Source organism: Humulus lupulus, chromosome 3 (genome assembly GCF_963169125.1).
Source record: "Humulus lupulus chromosome 3, drHumLupu1.1, whole genome shotgun sequence".
Classification (NCBI taxonomy): Eukaryota; Viridiplantae; Streptophyta; class Magnoliopsida; order Rosales; family Cannabaceae; genus Humulus; species Humulus lupulus.
Window position 1 is genome coordinate 11,851,238 of NC_084795.1, and position 22,350 is coordinate 11,873,587.

The following is a 22,350-nucleotide window of genomic DNA, read 5'->3' on the forward strand; positions in this document are numbered from 1 at the left end:
TAAGAGGTGGGTTGTCCATCATTTTGGGGTCAGCATCTCCTTTTATCTGTTTATAAAAAATATTAGATAATAAAACAGAAAAATCTCTGGTAATTTTCTGCTAAAATATTTGGGTATATATAGACCCTTTAACACATTGGAGCAGTGCACACACAAAAACAGAACAGTGAGCCAAGTTCTCTCTTTTGGTTGATCATGGCGGCTTTGAAGATGTCGTCTCTTCTGTCTCGCTCACTCAGTGCTGCTTCTGGTTCTGCTTTGTTCCCTAAAGGTAAATTCTTGAGGTTCTGTTTTTGGGGATTGGTAGTTGAGCTCATGGATTCATATCTTTTTTTTGAGAGGGTATTGGCAGTACAAACATACAGTTCAAAGCACTTATACTTTTCTACTGAGTTTTCTAACACTATTCCTCAGTTTTCTCATAGTAAATAAAAGGGTCCCAGAGAAATAAGATAAAGTTTTGATCTTTAGCACCTTCTGATCTTTTTTTTAAAAAAAATATCATTTTGTTGTATTTGACTTTTTTTTTTTCCACTTGGGGAAAATAAAGTCCCAATAGATCGTAATATGAAACATGGCAATTAATATAGCTAGATGTTTCACTGTGTCCCAAATTATTTCTTCCTGGATCTCACTCTTCCGCACTTTTTTTTTTAACTTTTGGCCTATTATTTAGTACATCCCATCACATCACCTACTTTCCCATTTATGATCTTTTAATTTCTCTTGTGTATTTTGATTCTTGTACCATTTTATACGTATATCCTCTAACTGCATCTGTACCCAGTTACTATTTTGCCTACCTACTATATTAAGGAGAATCTCTTATAATTTTAAGAAATCGTTACTGATACATTAAATGCAGCTTGTTTTAGATATTTGGAAGGGAGAGAATTTTAGTACAGAAACCCTGACCCACTTAGTACTACTCCAGCCAGAGCTTTTCCCTTTTTGTTTTTTTATCTGATATTAATCTGGAATTTCTCACAAAAGTCTAAAGGTTGGACTTGTGGAATTTTATAATTACCAGGAAGAGTTCCTCTTGCAGTTAGAGCTATTGGTACCTATAGCACTGCTGCTGCTGCTGCTACTGAGGAGTTCATCCAGCCATCTATTAGTGTTGATTATACTAAGCTTATGATCAATGGAAAATTTGTGGATTCAGCATCAGGTGAGCTTTTCTACCATTTTTTTTGTTATGATTTGTAAAACAAAAGGCCTTTTTTCCCTCTACAAACACAAAATTGTACCAGGATATTTTGTCAATGTAGCAGTGTACCATTTATTGATTCTTTTTGGTGGGTGTTTTTTATGGTCTCAGGGAAAACCTTTCCAACATTTGACCCCAGGACTGGAGATTTGATTGCAAATGTTGCTGAAGGCGATGCAGAAGATATAAATCGAGCAGTTACAGCTGCCCGCAACGCCTTTGATGAGGGACCATGGCCAAAGATGACTCCTTATGTAACTTTTAACTGTTTACTTATTTCACTTGTTCTATGTTACTAGTGCAAAGTGGTTTCTTTCTTATTACGGACTTCAATAGAGTTTCTAACAACATATATCTATCTATCTCAACAGGAAAGGTCCTGCATACTGTTGCGTTTTGCTGACTTGCTTGAAAAGCATAATGATGAACTGGCAAAGCTTGAGACTTGGGACAATGGAAAGCCATACGAACAGGCTGCTAAAATTGAGGTGCCTATGGTGGTACGTCTTATGCGCTACTACGCAGGTACACCTGTTAAACATGGTTTACTTTGCAAGCTCCATTCTTTGTAGTGAATTCCTTTAAAATCTTAACCTGCTTATCTCTTAGGTTGGGCGGATAAGATTCATGGTTTGACAGCTCCAGCCGATGGACAGTATCATTTGCAAACCTTGCATGAACCAATTGGCGTTTGTGGTCAGATTATTCCATGGAACTTTCCACTTCTCATGCTTGCTTGGAAGTTGGGACCTGCATTAGCTTGTGGAAACACTGTTGTTTTGAAGACAGCAGAACAGACTCCACTTTCTGCTTTCTATGCTGTAAAGCTGTTGCATGAGGTAGCTCATGAAACTTATCTTATTTTCTTGTTTAGCTTTCCACTTTGTAACAGTTTCACTTTCAACTACACTTACCTCTGTAATGCTTATATCTATCTAATTTCATATGTAAAAGGTTGATTAGGTATCTAAATAAGTTTATTCTCTGATAGGCTGGACTTCCTCCTGGTGTTGTGAATGTGGTTTCTGGTTATGGTCCTACTGCTGGAGCAGCTCTTGCCAGTCATATGGATGTTGATAAGGTGAACATGTGCACAAATAATTACCATTTTGCCTGTGTAGAGCTTTAGTGTTTTGTCTAAGAATGTGATAAACAACAGACTGAATCATTTTTTTCAGTGCTACTGAAATGGCAAGTACTTTGATTGTTGTCAGTAGTTGAGGAATGCGGTTGTAGCATTTTAGTTTGCTTACCTTTGTGCTAACTCTACCAATGATCTCTTTGCAGCTTGCTTTTACTGGTTCAACTGTAACTGGTAAAACTGTACTTGAACTTGCTGCAAGAAGCAATCTCAAACCAGTAACTTTGGAGCTTGGAGGAAAATCCCCATTTATTGTTTTTGATGATGCTGATGTGGATCAGGCAGTTGAGCTGGCACATTTTGCCCTGTTCTTTAATCAAGTACGCCTTTATTTATTTTTTTCTAAACAAGACTGCATTGATTCTGCAAAAGAAAAAAAAAATCATTGTTGAAAACCAATCCCTTCCCTTTTGCAGGGACAATGCTGTTGTGCTGGTTCAAGAACTTATGTCCATGAGCGTGTGTATGACGAGTTTGTTGAGAAAGCAAAGGCACGTGCAATAAAACGTGTTGTTGGCGATCCATTCAAGACAGGCATTGAACAAGGCCCACAGGTAAATCAGTAGCCGTTTTGTTTTATAGCAATCTTTCTGAGATTATCTGGTTTTTCACTAGCTTTTAGCTCTATGTTACTACTCATTTGAACACTATAGGAAGCCCAGGTTGCATTTTGATTTTTGGATTCGGAACGAATGTTCAATTGTCACAGACCACTTTTAAGGTTTTCCATTAATCAACTAGCTGTATGTTCTGTTATTGATTAATGCTCTGTTAATGTTTCAGATTGACCCAGAACAATTTAACAAGGTCCTGAGTTACATAAGATCTGGAAAAGAAAGTGGGGCTAAGCTGGAAACTGGAGGAGACAAAATTGGCTCAAGGGGTTACTATATTCAACCCACAGTTTTCTCAGATGTTAAGGTATTATTGTCTTTACCATAACCAAATTAACCATTTTTTTTCTTTTCAAAAAGACACTTGGAAGTATGATTATGATCAATCTGACATTACTCTCTTATTTGTCAAGGATGACATGTTGATAGCAAAGGATGAGATATTTGGGCCAGTTCAATCCATCTTGAAATTCAAGTGATTTTCTTCCCTTTACATATATTGTTAACATCATAGAGTTTTCTCATTCTATTAGGATTAACATTTTGGGTGATTGCAGGGACCTTAATGAGGTGATTAAAAGGGCAAATAACACTCAGTATGGTCTTGCTGCTGGAGTTTTTACAAAGAACATGGACACTGCTAACACCTTGACTCGAGCACTGCGAGTTGGTACCGTCTGGGTCAATTGCTTTGATGTCTTTGATGCTGCAATTCCTTTTGGTGGATACAAGATGAGTGGAATTGGAAGAGAAAAGGGTATTTACAGTCTAAATAACTACTTGCAAGTAAAGGCTGTTGTCACACCTCTGAAAAACCCAGCTTGGCTTTAAATTCCAAGGCCTTTTCTTCTCATAATAGGCTTTGTTAAAATAAGGAGATATTTAAGAATGGCATCAAGTAAGTAACGAGGCTTGACTAAATGATAATGGTGATAAAAATATATGCTGTTTCATCATGATGTACCTCTAACTTTGAGCTTGTGGGATGCTTTTTTTAATAATATAAATATATATATATATATATTTTTAATTATTAATCTGATCAAATCGATCGGTTAATCCTCTAAATCTTCAAGTGAACTTTGGTACAAGGTTACTTGTCTAACCAACTTACAAAGATTAACAGTCTCCTATAATGTTTCATGTGTTTCTTTAAAAGACAAGTAAAACAGTTTAGGAAGCTTAAAACCAATAACAAATTTCCTATTGCATTTATATTATTTACACTTATTAAAGCTATATAGTTTAACGGTAATTCAGATATAAATCCATATGTTCATGCAAAATAAGAATGCATGCCGGTTCTGTAATCCAATCAAAACCTATTAATAGTTACATAATTTTGATGGATCAAAGTTATCTGTGGTGCAAATTGAAATCCTTCAGGGCCTCATCTATTTCATAGCTTCGAATAAAGCTAGCTCTTGCTACTCATTTTGCACTACAATCTAAGAAGCTACATTTTTATATGAAGCACTCTTAATGATTATTGCACATGGATAATTACTTAATATTAACTATTGAATTAAAATCAATAATCTATATTTATAATTATTAATTAATATTTTTAAAATAAATTTTGATTTTATCAAATTTTTGGAAAAACTATGCGATGACATAATTGTCACATATTTATTAAATAAAGAATAAAAAAATCTTATTTAATATTTGTTCTTCATTCCTTCTTCATTCTTGATTAATTCATTTTATACATTCCATGAGAAAAAAATAATTTTGGAATTAATAGAAATAATTAATGTGACCATTATCTTTCCAACTAATGATTATTGTCTAATTAATCTAAAAAAATTGAAATTATTGATTTTACATATTTTATTTATTTATTTTCATCATGATCATAATCATTCTTCATCAAAAACTTGCTTAGTGATTTATGATAAACATTTAGGGGTATTTGGTATGAGGTTTGAGTTTGGGGGAGTAGAATTAGAGATGGTTTAGATTAAGGGAATGTGAAACTTAAGTGTTTAAATGGGTTAAGATTACCTTCAAATCAAGCTAAAAAATAAGATTCACTTGGAAACACAAATCTCCAAACCATTAAAAATAAATTTACCAAACATAAGTTAGATTTGACATTCTCATTCCCACCAAATCATACCCCCGTACCAAACACCCATTATGGAAAATATGATTTAGAAGACTTCATTATATATATATATATGATTAGATTAAATGTCTATGCAATGTCATTGGTGCATGCAAAATCGACATCTAAAAGCTATCATTAAAAGTCACATTTATGAATCGCTTTCAAAAACTATGATTGTTGATCATTACCATCCTTACAACTTACAAGTTACATGTCATGTGATTGGGTGTAAAAATTAGGTAGTCTAACTAAATTATTTTGTTTTTTAATTTTAAAAGTGATATTTTTTATATTGAGTCTTAGGGGGGCATGTTTTTTAGATAAGTTATGTGGTAGGGTAGTGTTAGTGATAGGGAAATTTTAATATATAGGCTTGATAAAAGTTATAATTACAAATAAATACTAAGCATATTAAAATTTTCAAAATAATGCTAATTTTTTGTACATTACCCAAAATGCCCTTTTCACTTCTTCCTCATTCTCATTTCTCTCTTCTCTCTTCTCTCTTCTCTCTTCCCTCTCTCTCTCTCTCTCTTATTTCACTCTCTCTCACCTCACAACACCACCACCACACTAAATATTATATTTCGAACAGATTTGGACATGATTTTTGGGTTTTTTTTGCGATTTTTTTCAGATCTGAAACTCTGAAATCTGTAAAAAATCGACACTGTTCGATGGTGGTTCGATGGTGCTCGATGCCAGCTCGATGAGACCTTCAAAATCATGATTTTTCATGAAAAAATGACTTAGCTCGATGGTGGTTCGATAGTAGTTCGATAGTGGCTCGATGGTGCTCGATGAGACCTTCAAAATCATGATTTTTCATGAAAAAATGACTTAGCTCGATGGTGGTTCGATGATAGCTCGATAGTGGTTCGATAGTGCTCGATGGTGCTCGATGCAATTCTTGTAAGAGACATAATTTTTCACTCGGGTGTCCGTTTGGGGTGATTTTTTTTTTCATTTTGGGTATTTTTTCAAGATCTACATGTTTGACATGTTAATATGCACATTTTGGAAGTGTAGCACTTGTAAAAAATAGAAAAGTGCAAACATACCTCATGTTTAAGACATCTTTTGGTATATTTTTAAGTTTTAAACTTCCCAAATGTACATATTAACATGTCAAACGTGTCGATCTTGAAAAAATACCCAAAATCAAAAAAAAAATCACCCCAAACGGACACCCGAGTGAAAAATTATGTCTCTTACAAAAATTGCATTGAGCACCATCGAGTCATTATCGAGCTACCATCGAACCACCATCGAGCTAAGTCATTTTTTCATGAAAATCTTGATCTTGAAGGCCCCAGCGAATGGTGGCTCGATGGTGCTCGATGCTAGCTCGATGAGACCTTCAAAATCATGATTTTTCATGAAAAAATGACTTTGCTCGATGGTGGTTCGATAGTAGTTCGATAGTGGCTCGATGGTGCTCGATGCCAGCTCGATGAGACCTTCAAAATCATGATTTTTCATGAAAAAATGACTTAGCTCGATGGTGGTTCGATGGTAGCTCGATAGTGGTTCGATAGTGCTCGATGGTGCTCGATGCAATTCTTGTAAGAGACATAATTTTTCACTCGGGTGTCCGTTTGGGGTGATTTTTTTTTTGATTTTGGGTATTTTTTCAAGATCTACACTTTTGACATGTTAATATGCACATTTAGGAAGTTTAAAACATAAAAATATACCAAAAGATGTCTTAACCATGAGGTATGTTTGCACTTTTGTATTTTTTACAAGTGTTACACTTCACAAATGTGCATATTAACATGTCAAACGTGTAGATCTTGAAAAAATACCCAAAATCAAAAAAAAAATCACCCCAAACGGACACCCGAGTGAAAAATTATGTCTCTTACAAGAATTGCATCGAGCACCATCGAGCACTATCGAACCACTATCGAGCTACCATCGAGCTAAGTCATTTTTTTATGAAAAATCATGATTTTGAAGGTCTCATCGAGCTGGCATCGAGCACCATCGAGCCACTATCGAACTACTATCGAACCACCATCGAGCAAAGTCATTTTTTCATGAAAAATCATGATTTTGAAGGTCTCATCGAGCTAGCATCGAGCACCATCGAACCACCATCGAGCAATGTCGATTTTTTGCAGATTTCAGAGTTTCAGATCTGAAAAAAATCGCAAAAAAAACCCAAAAATCATGTCCAAATCTGTTCGAAATATAATATTTAGTGTGGTGGTGGTGTTGTGAGGTGAGAGAGAGTGAAATAAGAGAGAAAAAGAGGGAAGAGAGAAGAGAGAAGAGGGAAGAGAGAAATGAGAATGAGGAAGAAGTGAAAAGGGCATTTTGGGTAATGTGCAAAAAATTAGCATTATTTTGTAAATTTTAATATGCCTAGTATTTTTGTGTAATTATAACTTTTATCAAGCATACATATTAAAATTTCCCTAGTGATATTTGTATTGTCTCAGTAGAAAATAAAAAATAATATTATAAATCTATGCAAAAATACAATAGACAAGATAATTGATTAAATAAGATTACAATTCAATAATCAAAATACAAGTAAATATAAAATTAAGAGGAATAAGACAATTATAAGAACTACAACTCTAAAACAAATGATACAAATAAGTATGTTAATAGAAAATAAAAGAAGAGAAGACAAAAGCAATAGCAGAAAAATAACAAGAACAAAAAGTAAATCCTCTCACTCACACAACTAAAGTGAAGAGCATTGGGAATCACCAACTTGAACAAGGTTTACAACATTTACCCAAAAGCTTATTTCCCCCTATCTCAAGCACTAAAGGATTCTCTCAATATTGGAAATAGCTTTATGGAATAATTAAGTTTTTTGGTGTATTTATAGCCAAGTGCTCAAGTGGATAGAAATAGAGTTGTCTTACAAGTGAGCATTAGACTTCTATTTATAGAGTTTTGAGACATCCTTTGAATTTCAAATTCCACAAACCTTTTGTTACCAATGATTAATTGGATGTTTATGGAATTAAAAAGGAGTTTGGGAAGTTACTTGGGGTGTTAGAACCGTTTAAAGTGGAAAAAAATGTTGAAAATTGGCTGAACACATCTCTGGTCGCGGCTGTGGCTCGCTGTCCCCCAGGCCGCGGCCACCAATGCTCCTGGTTGCAGCCACAAGCCATTTTCAGCTCAAAAATGTTATTTTTCCAAAACGTTCCAAAACGTCTCAAATTCTTTCCCACATGATTTTGTAACCTCCAAACACCTAATGGAAGTTAAAAACATGTCTCCAATAACCATATTTCATAATGATTTTGTGAAATCCAATCTCAAATGTGTAACATACAATCTACACATTATTGGGTAATATTTGGGAAATACAAATTTGTAACTGATTTTGTAACTCCAAAATATGTCACATTTTGGCACACACGTGTCCGATTTTGTGACTCTCAATAATATGTTATAAGGTGTGACAAATTACATTTTGTCACATTATTTAATCTAACATTATATTATATGAAATAATATAATAGGTAGTACTTTTTATCTTATCGATACAACACACCCCTTACATGAGTATGTGGGAGTTTTTTTATCCAATTTTTTTTTTATGACGGTGTTCATTATAATTATAACAAAACTCATATAAACTTTCGAAAAATTTCGAATAATTTACAATATTAAATACAGAGTTCAAATAATTGCTTTTACAAGAGTATAAAAGAAAACAAGCACACATGCAATAAGTTATTCAAATTTTATTATCGACATTATAAATTATTCGAAATTTCTTGAAAATTTATTTTAGGTTTGCTGAAATTACAATATACACAACCATTAAAAAAAAAAAAAAAATGCCCCTGTATACTCATGTCGAGATTGTGTTATCCCGATAAGGTAAAAATGACTAATCTACCATAGAAGCTCCCTTCTTGTGTTGGTAGCAATTTTTAAAACATCATTTAAAATAGCTTTTCATACCGTTTGGCTAATTTTTGGTACCATAAAGCTAGACAATAAACTTTACACTCACACTTTTTGGCTTTAGACCAGAATAATTAGGTACACACCAGAATCAACATAGGATGCATACCATAGATACTACGGACTTGGAAGAGTACAGCTGTAAATTGGTTGGAAATTCATAAATAAAAGAGACAGTGGAAATGGCTATTAATTGTCGTACGTCGTATGCATGCGGCATGGGATGGGACCATACTTGCGTAGGTCTTAGGAGACTGATGAGATGACTTCTTACTATGTCATCTATTTTTTTTTTTTCATTATCTTTTTCTCAGCATAATCATAAGGATCAATCGAGCTAAGGATAGTCGGTGGCTTAAATATTAAATGGTTAGCAGTACCGAATCTTGAAATTATATTCATGAATCTATGATATTGACGAGTCGTAATAATATAGAAATGAGAAATAATGTTAAGACCCCTGAAAAGTGTACACCATGGTACATTGGTGCACTCCAGTTGTGATTTTGACTCTAGAGCTATTTTGGGTGAATTTTTTTTATTATTACAGTTATTTATAACATTATGTAAAATTTTTAAAAATTTAAAATAATTTACCGTATGGAAAATAAAGTTTAATTATGTTATTTTTTATGTGCATAAATAAATAGTTATGCGTGCAATAAATTATTTGAACGTTGTTTTTGGTACTGCAAATTATTTAGAATTTTCTAAAAATTTAGAAAATGTTATAAATAACCACAATATACACGATTATAAAAAAAAAATTCGACAAAAATACTGTGACCCCTAAACTTTTTAGGGGTACACCGGAGAAGCCCATATGTTTGTATCTAAATATCATAAGCTTTTCTTTACCAATGTCATTCACAACACATATTTTAGTATGCATGTTAACAGATCACATTTAAAGATCAGTAGGGCTGGATGTTGAATAAAATTGGATTAAAAACTATAAGAAAAATAAAATAAAAAACATAAATTAATTAATTATTTGACAGCTATAATGTTATGTATATACATTATTAATGCTTTTGTTTTGTTGTACTGTAGTCTATATATGTAAATGGTGGAACATCAATCTTTGTGTGATGCAAAAGCTTTGTTTTGATATACTAATAAGTAAATTAGCACACATAATATAATTAAAAAGGGATGTTAATTAGGTTTTATTAGAACATTAGTTATTATAACGTTAATCTATTTATGTCTGCTACCAATAAATTATATTGTTTGGTTGAATATTTCATCGAAGGTACTAGCCTTAGGATATTTCAATTTTTCTTCGAACGGTAAGATAAGGTAAATTATTAGGCAAACAAAGAGAGAATACGAACTCAAATTCGATCATGAAAAATAATCTCTTAAACTTGTGTATAATAAGCTCAAAGAGCTTTCTTTATAATATGGTAAATGGGGTTACAGTAGTGAAATGTAATTTATTTTCCATTTCAAGAAGAAAAAAAATTATCAGTAAAAAATACTATTGTAAAGCCTTGTGTGGTTAATCGTCGAACACATTCCAATCAACGGTGATGATGATGATTATTTCATTTGCACTCAGGGGGCATGACTTTGAACCTTGATGTATCTTTACAGTAAGAGTAAACCATGAGCTTGCTTCTGGCCCAGTCCATGGCTGTAACCTGCTGTTTCGAAAGAGTGGCGAACTCCTGGCCCTCCACCGGGTCCAAATTCGAAGGGTTGTTCTTAGAACATGAAACACCATCTGGCCCTGCTGCTTTTTGGTTCGAAACGCAGCCACTCATCTCCATCTCTGAAAAAGAAGCTATAAACGGTGCGTTTCTGTAGTTGACTGGGTACTTTCCACCATGAGTGGCCCACTGCGAACCATCCCATATGGTGGCGTAAACTGACATGGGTTTTAATGGGAAAACAGCATTGTTGCGAGGAAACTCTCTCACTGGTACATTGTCAACCAGAAACCTGAAAATTTTCACATGGGCATGTCTTAAAAGGTGAAATTTTTAGTGGGAAAGTTTTGATTTTTCTAGTTTTTTCTGGTGTTCTTACACTATATGATGACTGTTCCAGAGGATGATGTAATGGTGGTGCTCTGCAGTTGGGTCAAACCAGAGGTAGAATTTCTCTTCTCTCCCGGTACTAACACTTCCATTTGCATATACATTTGTTTGGAAAACCCAGTCGTTTCTCTTGTCATGTCCAAGTAATTCTATGTCGATTTCATCATGATTGTGAGGGAAAACATCTGCATTGGACAACTGCAATACCATCTTTTCTTGTTAGACTTTTTAGTGCTTGTTTTAAGTCTTGCATGGGTCACATATATGTCAATGAAAGTATTTTATCTCTTTCTACTTTAAAACACTGAAAAAGAAAAAAGAAAAATACTAGTGATCACAGCTTACATAAAAAGCCACCACAACTCCAGAAGAGAGACCAGATGGCAGCTTAATTGCAGCACTAAAGAATCCATATTGGTATTTGTTTTTAGAGGCTAATCCAGAACCTGTACCAAAACCAGAACAAAATATATATGATGATGATGATGATGATGATGATGAGAAATTCTGGGTTAGAATTCTTAGTTATCAGTGAACATTATAGCCAAAATTTGAAGGACTTAACCTGAGGATTTGTCAAGAGTAAGAGTTGCCATGGATCCATTACCAGTGAGCTGTATATTTGTCTCTCCAAAGAAGTTAGAATATCCATCACTAACAGGAATGTGAGGGAAGAGATCTGTCAAATGTGTAACACTTGGAGGTGTGTAACGCCTAATGCGTGCAGAAGAAACCAATACTGATATGGAAAAGAATAAGAAAACAGAAAAGGGTAATTGAACTTGCAAAAATGCCATGCCTTTTATTTTGTGGTATAGAGAGCATTTGACTAAGAGAAATTGTGGTTGATATCTCTTTTTATTGGGGGGTTTCAGTGAGGTTCTTAATCTTGATTGGTTGTTAATTAGCTGGCTATATCTTTGATAATATCTCATTTCATTAGGCCTATTGAACTTTTTTGACAAATATAAAAAAGGTGATATGGGATGGATTTGAGAGTTTGGCAGGACTTGTTGTGGGGCTGCTCAAAGGTCTGTGATTAAGATTCAATAAAGGGTTCTTTTTCTTATCTTTTTGGACCCCTAGAGAATAATTATACAATAAATTTCGAGTTTTTAGTTAAGATGGTGACCCATTGTAATAATCATGGGAATAAATTGGCTCAAAGTGGTTCACTATCGTTCGAGTTGGAATGCTGCATACGCAATTGTTTGACTGATCAGCTGAAGTACACTGTTATTTCAAAATAGCTCAATTTGGTTGGACAGAAGAAGATTGATCAAGATTAGGCATTTTGATGTAAATACGACCCTTGAGAGAAAAGACATTAATATTTGGCTGGGGATGAGTTCATATCAAGTCGAATTATCTTTCTCTATTAGATCATAAGTCCTAGACACAAGGTACAATAATGAAAGGTTTATATTTTTTTTTTCATGTGATTTGTGTCATTATTTTCTTGGACTATGTATTTCAATAAATTATATTTTAGACTATATATTTGATAAAATAGTTCAAATAAACTTCAAAATCCAATTTTGAACTAGTATAAATTAAATATAACAATATATTTGTTAGATAGAATGATTTTACTTTTGTTCTGAATTGTTAGTTTGGTGAATTATTTGTGAATTTAGTTCAAAAAAACAAATTTAGGGTTTTATCTGAACTATTTTACAAAATACAAGATCCAAAAAATAATTTATCAAAATATAGGTTTAAATAGATAATGAGACAAAATATATGGTCCAAAAAGTTATAAACCCTCAAAAGATACTACCTAATTTGATATGAACTCGTTCTCCAACCAAAAATATTATCAAAAATATTTATAGATATATCTCTTCTATATAAAAAGTGTGTAGATAACATAAATTCTTCATTTTAACGGTTTTTTTTATTAACTTTAATGAAATATTCTTATATTTAATGGTAGATTGTAAACATGACTTAAACTCAAATAAATAAATGATTAAACAAATTAAAATAAGATATTTTTGAGATATTTTATAATGATAATTATTTAAAAATAATAAAACCATATATTTTATAACTTAATTAAAATTTAATTAAACTTAAACTTAATATTATATTAAACATATAATATATAATCTTTTGTTACTACTAAATTCAAAAACTAGAACACACATAAATTTAAACAAAAATTAATTAATTAATTAAAATATGATATTTTAAAGATATTTTATGATAATTTAAATAATTAAATCATATTTATATTAAAATAATAAAAGCATACATATCATTTTTTTATCTTATAAATTTGTGTGATAGTTTATTTTTTATCAAGTAATTGAAGCTCTTTTTCTTCATCAAATTCACCAAAAAACATTGTGAGATACATTAGAAACTAAAAAACATGTATATTACTGTGTACACTATGACTTTTTCTATTCTTATTTTATTTCTATTATTAATTTCTTTTTAAATATTATTGTATTTTATATATATGTCATGTTGTCATGTAAATATATATCTATACGTTATGTTTACATGACATATATGTAGAGATTATTGATATAAATATTTATATATACTATAGAACTATAATTTATTCTATTATATATATTTAAATAACAGTGAACTAATTTTTATTAAAATTATTGACAATGTTTACAAGTTTAAAACTAAACAAATATGCATGATGCTTCTAACTTTTATATATATATATATCTTCTATATAATAACTGTAGATAACGAAAAATTTTGGTTTTAACGATTTTTTATTTTTTAACATTAACTTTAATGGAATATTCTTATATTTAACAGTAGTAGTTTGTAAATACTTAAAATTAAATAAAATAAAATAAATAATTAAGAAAATTAAAATAGGATATTTTTTAGATATTTTACCATGATAATTATTTAAAAATAATAAATAATTAAACAAATCAAAATATGATATTTTTGAGATATTTTACAATAATAAATAATTAAACAAATTAAAATATGATATTCTTTAGATATTTTACAATGATAATTATTTAAAAATAATAAAATTATACGTTTTATAACTTAAATAAAATTTAATTAAACTTAAACTCATTTATTAGAATAATATCATATTAAACATATAATATAATCTACTGTCAATTTGCAACAAATTGATTTTTTTTTTTAAAACTAGCAAGAAACTTAAATTTAAAATCTACCTATAATATTTAATATTACATTAAACATATAATATATAATCTCTTATTGTCACTCTAAAATTCAAAAATTAGAACAAACATAAACTTAAACAAAAATAAATAAATTATTTAATTAAAATAAAATATTTATTTGAAATTTATATGACATTAATATAAATTTAATAAAAATAATTAATAAATTATATAAATAAAACTAAGCAAACGTGCATATTGCATATTGCACATTGCTTGTATCTAGTATATATAATAAGTGTGTAGATAATGAAAATTCTTAATTTTAACGGTTTTTTACTTTTTTTAATGTTAACTTTAACAGAATATTCTTATATTTAACAGAATATTCGTATATTTAACGGTAATGTGTAAATACTAAAACTTAAATAAAATAAAATAAATAATTAAAAATAAATAAAATATGATATTTTTGAGATATTTTACAATGATAATTATTTAAAAATAATAAATAATTAAACAAATTAAAATACGATATTTTTGAGATATTTTATAATGATAATTATTTATGAATAATAAATAATTAAACAAATTAAATTATGATATTTTTGAGATATTTTACAATAATAATTATTTAAAAATAATAAAATCATACGCTTTATTACTTAAATAAAATTTAATTAAATTTAATCTCTCTTATTAGAATAATATCTTATTAAACATATAGTATAATCTACTATAAATTAGCAACAAATTGCTTTTTTTTTTTTAAAACTAGCAAAAAGCTTAAATTTAAAATCCACCTATCATATTTAATACATATATTTTTTTTTTTGGGAAATCAGCTCATTGTATAATACCAACACCATTACACCCTAACAGCACCCAAAAAGGCCTGAAAACAAATCTATGCAAGTGGTACTAAAATCATTATAATTGTTCAAACCATTCTATATCTACTCTTTTCATTTTCTTAGGCAATATATATAATATTTAATATTACATTAAACATATAATATATAATCTCTTGCTGTCACTCATAAATTCAAAAACTAGAACAAACATAAACTTAAACAAAAATAAATAAATTATTTAATTAAAATAGGATACTTATTTAACATTTATATGACAATAATATAAATTTAATAAAAATAATTAATAAATTCTATAAACAAAACTAACCACACCACATTTGCATTATGTTGTATCTAGTGTATATATATATATATATAGGATAATTTTTTTATAGGGACTTCACTTTAGCCCTTATTGGTGGGGCTCTCAGTGTTCTCGATCCGTGAATAATTTTTGGCGCGAATTTTTTTTTGTATATTGTAGCTATTTAAATCATCCTGCAAATTTTTAAAAAATTCCGAATAATTTACAGTACCAAAAACTAGGTTCAAAATATTGCTTTCCACGGGCATAAAAAAAAATTAGTCACGCGTGCAACAACATGTTTGGAACGTAGTTTTCGGTACTGTAAACTATTTGGAATGTTCACGAGTTAAGAACACTGAGAGCTCTATCAATAGGGCTTAAAGTGAAGACTTAAAAGAGAATTCTCTTATTTATATATATATATAAGACAATTCTTTTATAGGAGCTTCACTTTAAGCCCTACCGGTGGAGCTCTTAGTGTTTTCGACCTGTGAACAATTTTCGGCACGATTTTTTTTATGACCGTATATATTATAGCTATTTAGAGCATCTTGCAAAATTTTCAAAATATTTCGAATAATTTATAGTACCGAAAACTAAGTTCAAACATGTTGTTACACGTGTGACTATTTTTTTTTATGCGCGTGGAAAATAACATGTTTGAACCTAATTTTCGGTATAATAAACTATTCAGAATTTTCTAAAAATTTGTAGAATACTCTAAATAGCTACAATATATACGGTTATAAAAAAAATCACGTTGAAAACTATTCACGAGTCAAGAAACACTGAAAATCCCACAAATAAAATTTAAAGTGAAGTCCTAAAAAAAAAAAAAATTATCACTTATATAAATAAAATTTGACAGAGAGAATAAAAAATAAAAAGTTGTATAGTAGTGTCAAGGAAAAAGTCTTTGTTGCCTGACAAAACTAGATTTTGCCAGAAGTGTGTTGGCTGGCTCCGATAGATATGTTTGATATGACAGGGCACATATACAATAAAAAGGCCATGCAAGTAGCCAGAAAAGCTTTGAAACAACATCAAACACTATCTGCACCTTCGTTTGTCCATATGCAAACTGAGTTTTTATTTATTAATAAATGTTTATCTATACACTAAACTTTAAAATTGAGTTATGTCATGTCGAGTAAATTAATTCATATTACTGCAGAAAACAGAGTATCTTTATGCAAATCTGAGCCAGCCTGTTCGGTGCAACAAATGTTCAAGATCACTTTACAAGAAGCCAAAGGGAGTTGGAGAGTGATAAACAGAGAGAGATCTAATTTTGTAGGCTGCAGCAGCACAAGTTGTTGATTCCTAGGCCAATGTTGATTTGATATTATTACTTGGCTAGGCTTAAGATCTCATAATTAAGGATTAATATGAGTAGTTGTTTTCAACACTACACATACATAGCAAAAACATTGCCCACGACTCCCTTGCACATGAGCTTGTTTTCAAAACGCTGTTGAGTTTAGATGAGAGCATATCTACTGTTTGAATAACCATATTCACAACAAATGTGGCTCTATTGGTATTTGTCCAACCAGCTCTCACCACCACCCAATAAAAAAAGACTAATAATATGTGTACTAAAATTATACACTAACATATTACACTAATTGATGTGTCAGTTTAATTTAACCAATTAAATTTATTTTAAGTGAGACTCACTGTTTTAATCATGTTGTAATATTTTTGTGCATAATTTTAGTGCACATATCATTGTTCTAAAAAAAATTATGAGTGGTTTGAGCCCATTTGTTTAAGTAGCTTCGACACGATTGCAGGCTAGTTTCCAAATTTTTGTGATTTTTTTTGAGTGTTTGGTCATGTCTATGAATACCAAAATTTTAATGTATCTAAAAAATATTTTTAAAAGTGTATTTACTATTAGTATGCATGTAAAAAAATATTATTTATGATTTTTTTTACATAATTATTATTTTTGGCACTGTATTCACTTTCTAAATTATAAATGTATTAAAAGGTTAGCACCACGTGATTGGTGTAGTGGTGGTGTAACGCCTTGGTTACCCCAAAACAATTACGGTGATCGGTGAATCGTGAATTTAACTCGCTACCCAAGTTCTTTGGTTAAAAACATGCTTCTAGGTATTATTAACAGACTAAGGTGGAAAATCAATTAAAAGGAAATGATATATTTTATTTAAAACATAAAATTGTTCATGGGCCAATCAAAACATTTATAAGTTATTTACAACTCAAAATGGTCATTACTGTTCAAATTTACAACCCGCCGACCTAAGCGGCAAAAATAGGGTAAACCCCCTAGTTCCTCTGAGAACTTTTTGGTCGTGGTGGTCAAGCGGCTGCATATGTACACATCACCACCTAAGCTCTCCACTCAAGGCTGGGTGAGTTTTTCTTTCCCTTTACCTGCACCACATAGCACCCATGAGCCAAAGCCCAGCAAGAAAACACAACATAACATGAATATAATCCACAATGATCATAATAATCATTATGGACTTTCAGTCCAAAACAGATGAGTGACAGTCGCAAAAGTCACTAAGATGGGTTCTGTTATCCCCATTTCCTGGAAGGGCGTTGGGCCTTCGCCCTGGCCCATGGTCAGAGGTCCGACTCGGCGTATGGGCCTAGCCCAAGGTCCCTTGGTTTGAGTATCGCCCAATGTAATGCCCCAAATTTCCTAATAAGGTTTAGAACTTTGATTAGGAGGCCGGGAGGGCTATAATTGATTTATTATGATATTTGATGATCATATGCGTGTTAATGTGAATTATATTATTATATGATGATAAATGCATGCATATGGGTGTATTTATAATTATAGGGGCATTTTGGTAATTTGGCCTGCTGAGGGCATATTTGAAAATTGGGTGCATATTGTAATATGTGAATGAGATTTCATTAGTATGGAGATATATTCGAGCTATGCGGCATGAGACGATCTTAGATTATGAGTTAGCGGTTTTACCATAACGGGGTCAATTTTGGGGAAATAGAAATGTTATTTGGTGATAGATTGGGAATATTTGAGATCAGGGTGAAATTCTGGAAGTTTTGACTATAGTGTCCCCGGGGGTATTTTCGGGACCCCAAGCACTAGGTTTTATTTGAGGTTACTTAAGCTTGAAGTAGCTTGACAGATAAGAACGTACGTTAGAAACTTCTCGTTCTCTCTCAAAACAGTCCGTTTTACCGTTTGAGCCTCTTTGAGGGAATCTTGAGTTCTGGGAGTCGGAATCAAGCGAGGGTCGAGGCGTAGCGATCCTAGGAAATATTAGAAGCTTCTTAGCCGAAGGATTTGATGAGAAACAACCCAATCAAAGGTAATCTAAGTTTGAAGTTTTAAGTTTTTAAAGTTTCTAAGCTTAGAATTGGACTTTGTTAATTGTTGAGTTTTTGGTCGGTTTGAACTTTGGGTTTTGAGGGTTTTGGAGTATTGGGAAGCTTGGGAACTTTGATTTGATGATTGGGGAATGTTTGGGTATGTTTTTGGAGGATTTGGAGTGCTTGAAACACGTTTGGGAATGGCCCAGGGTTGGGGGCCGCGGCCCTGTTCTTGTGCGCCGCGGCCCTAGTTCGATGAAGCAGGTGTCAGGAATTTGTGCTTGCTGGGCGCCGCGGCCCTTGCCTCAGAGAACCCTGGGGGCCGCGGCCCAAGGTGCTAGGGCCGCAGCCCTTGCCCTGTTTTCACCCCGTTTGCTCGTTTTGACCCTGGGAACTTAGCTATGGGCCTCGGGAGTGTCCCTACTACTTGGATTAGTTTGGATTGATATCTTGGGGGCTAGATATTGGTGTGGAACCTTCGATTATCATGTTATTAATGGTGTTCCATATATGGTTATGATTAGGTGACCGCTAAGGGCTTAAAGGTTGATCATTCTCAAGGATCGTTCTTATATTGGTACTAGCTTGAATCTGAGGTAAGAAAACTGCACCCTGTGTATATGTAACACGCATGGCTATCATTGAAGCATGTTGGTTGTTTATTGAGTATGACATGCATGGTTATTATTGATGCATGTTGGATGTTTAAATGTAAATGTTGATAGCATAATGAATGCTTGTCAATCTTGCCCATTTGCATATGACTGTTGTTGAGGCATGCTTGATGATTAAGTGAGATGCATGTGATGCACGAGAAACATGTGATTAGGGCATGCCATGAATGATGAATATGAGATTGGCCAGAGCTTGAGTCTCTGAATTTGTGCATGATTATGATTATGCTGGAAACTGTTTAGTAAGCATGCTGAATGCCCTATTCTTGGATAACTGGCATATGATATATGTTGATAGCATTGCTTACTTGTGTATGGTACTGACTAATTAGTCAGAATCGACAAAAGTGTTAGTATCAGCTGTGAGGCTGTGACTTATTTGTTAGAACGGCCTTAGCGTGTATCACGCAAGCCAACAGAGATTAGATCTAATCGACTACTAGCATTGAATGACTCAAGGAGCATTAATGCCTGACCGAACCTGAGGGTCGATGAACAAACAGAGCCTGGAGGCTAGTGGCTTACCTAACAGCCACTCTCCTGCTAGACAAGAGAGCTTGGAGGCTAGTGGCTTACCTAACAGCCACTCTCCCGCTAGAAAGCAGAGCTTGGAGGCTGGTGGCTTACTTAACAGCCACTCTCCCGCTAGAATCATGTGATGATCACCCATTGGTTTGAAAGCTTTATGCTCCGTGTGATTATAATGATAATCATTTGATAATGTTTATGAAAGTGTTATGTTTTCTTGATGGGCTTCGGCTCACGGGTGCTATGTGGTGCAGGTAAAGGCAAGAGGAAGCTGGACCATCCTTGAGTTGGAGAGCTTAGGTGATGACGTGTACATATGCAGCTGCTCGTCCGTCACGGCCGAGGTTTAAAGTGGAACTAGGGTTGAACCCTGTTTTGCCGCTTAGAACGGCCTGTTGTAAATATTTTCTGTAATAAACTCTGAATTGTATTTTCGGGATCCCAATGTATATGTTAAACGTTCTAGTGAAACGTTATATCTTAACCAAAATGTTTAATCCCTAAACCGCTAATCATACTTAGATCACGATTTTGGCCAAATGACTCGATTAGCGAGTTTAGCACTATTTATAAGGCACACCGTAACGGTCCCAGGAGTTGGGGCGTTACACCCAAGGGGATTGGTACGGACCGGGGGCTCTAGACTGGGCCCATCTGGAGTGGTCCGGGACGCACCTCCGGGTTCGTCGTCACCTTAACGGTCCCGGAGATGTCCAGAGCGTCCGGACTGTCGCGGCCTATGCGTCCCTATCCCGGCGCCTGGTATGGTCCGGGCCCGAGGTAAACAGAGCGGGCCAATGGTAAACGGACCTGGATCACCTCCTCCCCAGTTGAAGGGCCAGGCGTCCAGAATCCTGAAACCGCCTCATTTCGCGTGGGCATTGTCCCCCACTTTTCGCCTGCAGAAAAGGTCGCCTTGGGATTGCCCACTGGTGTGTCAGGACTGCGCAGCCAAGTACCCTGACCGATCTTGTCTCCTGAATCAGCCTCGTGACTCGAAGTGGTCGGAGCCAAAGCGCCGTTTTTTCGGGCGAAGGCTTGTGTCACAGGTCAACTAATTGGGCCTTAGCTGTTTTGAATTTTGTGTATTGTATACCTTTTTATATTGGGCCCCCACCAGGAAAGCCCCTTGTGTGCGTTCCTCTGATGGGCCCGGGTCGGATCCGGCCCAGACCCGGTGTCCCCCTCCGCTTATAAATATAAGCTGTAGAACAACGAGAAAAGGGGAGAGGAGGCAGAAACTCTATTCAGATATAATTAGAAAACTCCGTTGTAAAAGCTTCTTCTAGCTCTAATATATGGACCCATGGACTAAGGCTAGTTAACGCCCCAACCACGTAAAAACCCCGTGTCGATCTTCCATTTTCATTATCATTACTAGTAAATATCGTTCGTTAATATAGTTGCCGAAAATCTCGGTTAACAGGTTCTATTCCCATTAGCCATGCGACGATAGGGTCACCGGGGCTTTACAAATAAGTGATCATTTCACTAGCTTAAACATGATAGGTGCTTGATGAACTAATCACCAACATAACCTACCTCGTGACCATAGAGTCACAACCATGGGATTTCGCTCCCTAGCCATGTGACAAGCTGTCACCTAGGCCTTTGGCCTTGGTTATGAGTAACTAGTCCTAGACTAGTCAAGCGCTTATAAGTTTCATCGACCTTAGGGTCAGTCCAGCATTAATGCTCCTAGAGTCATTCAACGCTGATATCGATTAGATCTAATCTTTTATCAGCCATGCGTTAAGGACGCTTATACCGTTTCTAACTCTCAGGTCAGTAATATGCGACCAGCGCCGTCCCTGACTAATCAGTGCCATACACAAGTAAGAAACTTATGCTAAGCATTTAATATGCAATCAATGTCCACATTTAACAACCAACATGCCTCAACATCAATCATGCATGTCATATACACAAGGTGCAGTTTTCTTACCTCTGATTCGAGCGAGAATGAATAAAAGAACGACCATTGAGAACGATCAACCTTTAAGCCTTTAGCGGTCACCTAGTCATAACCAAATATGGGACACCATCAATAAAATGAATCACAAAGGTTCCCGAAGTAAGACCTAGCCTCCGGGACATCGAACCCCACTAATCCGGGTAGTAGGAACGATCACGAGGCCTAAAACCAAGTTCCCCAGGTCAAACACTCAAATGGCCTCAAAACCTTGCCTGAGTCGCGACCCTAGCACCTTGAGCCGCGGCCCCCAGTCACACCAAGAGCAAGGGTCGCGACGCCCACTACCAAGTGTCGCGGCGCCCAACACGCCCAAATGCCTCCACCAACTTCTTCGAGCTTAGGCCGTGGTGCCCAAGAACAGGGTCGCGGCCCCCACCCAGAAACCAGCCATAAACTTTATTTTCTTCATTCTAAACCTTCCAAAAACATACCTAAACACTTCCAAATCCAAAAATCAAAGTTCCCAAACTTCCCAATGATCCAAAATCATAAAATCTC

The 22,350-nt window shown here is 33.8% G+C and overlaps 2 protein-coding genes across 2 annotated transcripts; one reads left to right on the forward strand and one right to left on the reverse strand.

Moving 5' to 3' along the window:
• Positions 1-3,991, forward strand: LOC133822084 (benzaldehyde dehydrogenase, mitochondrial-like). Its single transcript, XM_062254296.1, has 11 exons — positions 1-271; positions 1,031-1,171; positions 1,322-1,464; positions 1,582-1,735; positions 1,820-2,049; positions 2,202-2,291; positions 2,498-2,671; positions 2,768-2,905; positions 3,135-3,272; positions 3,379-3,440; positions 3,523-3,991. Exons 1-11 carry the CDS (start codon positions 196-198, stop codon positions 3,794-3,796), a joined length of 1,620 nt encoding a protein of 539 aa, XP_062110280.1. The 5' UTR covers positions 1-195; the 3' UTR covers positions 3,797-3,991.
• Positions 3,992-10,393: 6,402 nt separating this feature from the next.
• On the reverse strand, positions 10,394-11,865 carry LOC133822085 (probable xyloglucan endotransglucosylase/hydrolase protein 33). The gene is made up of 4 exons (XM_062254297.1): positions 11,634-11,865; positions 11,414-11,514; positions 11,058-11,266; positions 10,394-10,970 (listed from the first exon to the last, which is right to left on the reverse strand). Exons 1-4 carry the CDS (start codon positions 11,863-11,865, stop codon positions 10,574-10,576), a joined length of 939 nt encoding a protein of 312 aa, XP_062110281.1. The 3' UTR covers positions 10,394-10,573.
• Between the last annotated feature and the right edge of the window lie 10,485 nt (positions 11,866-22,350).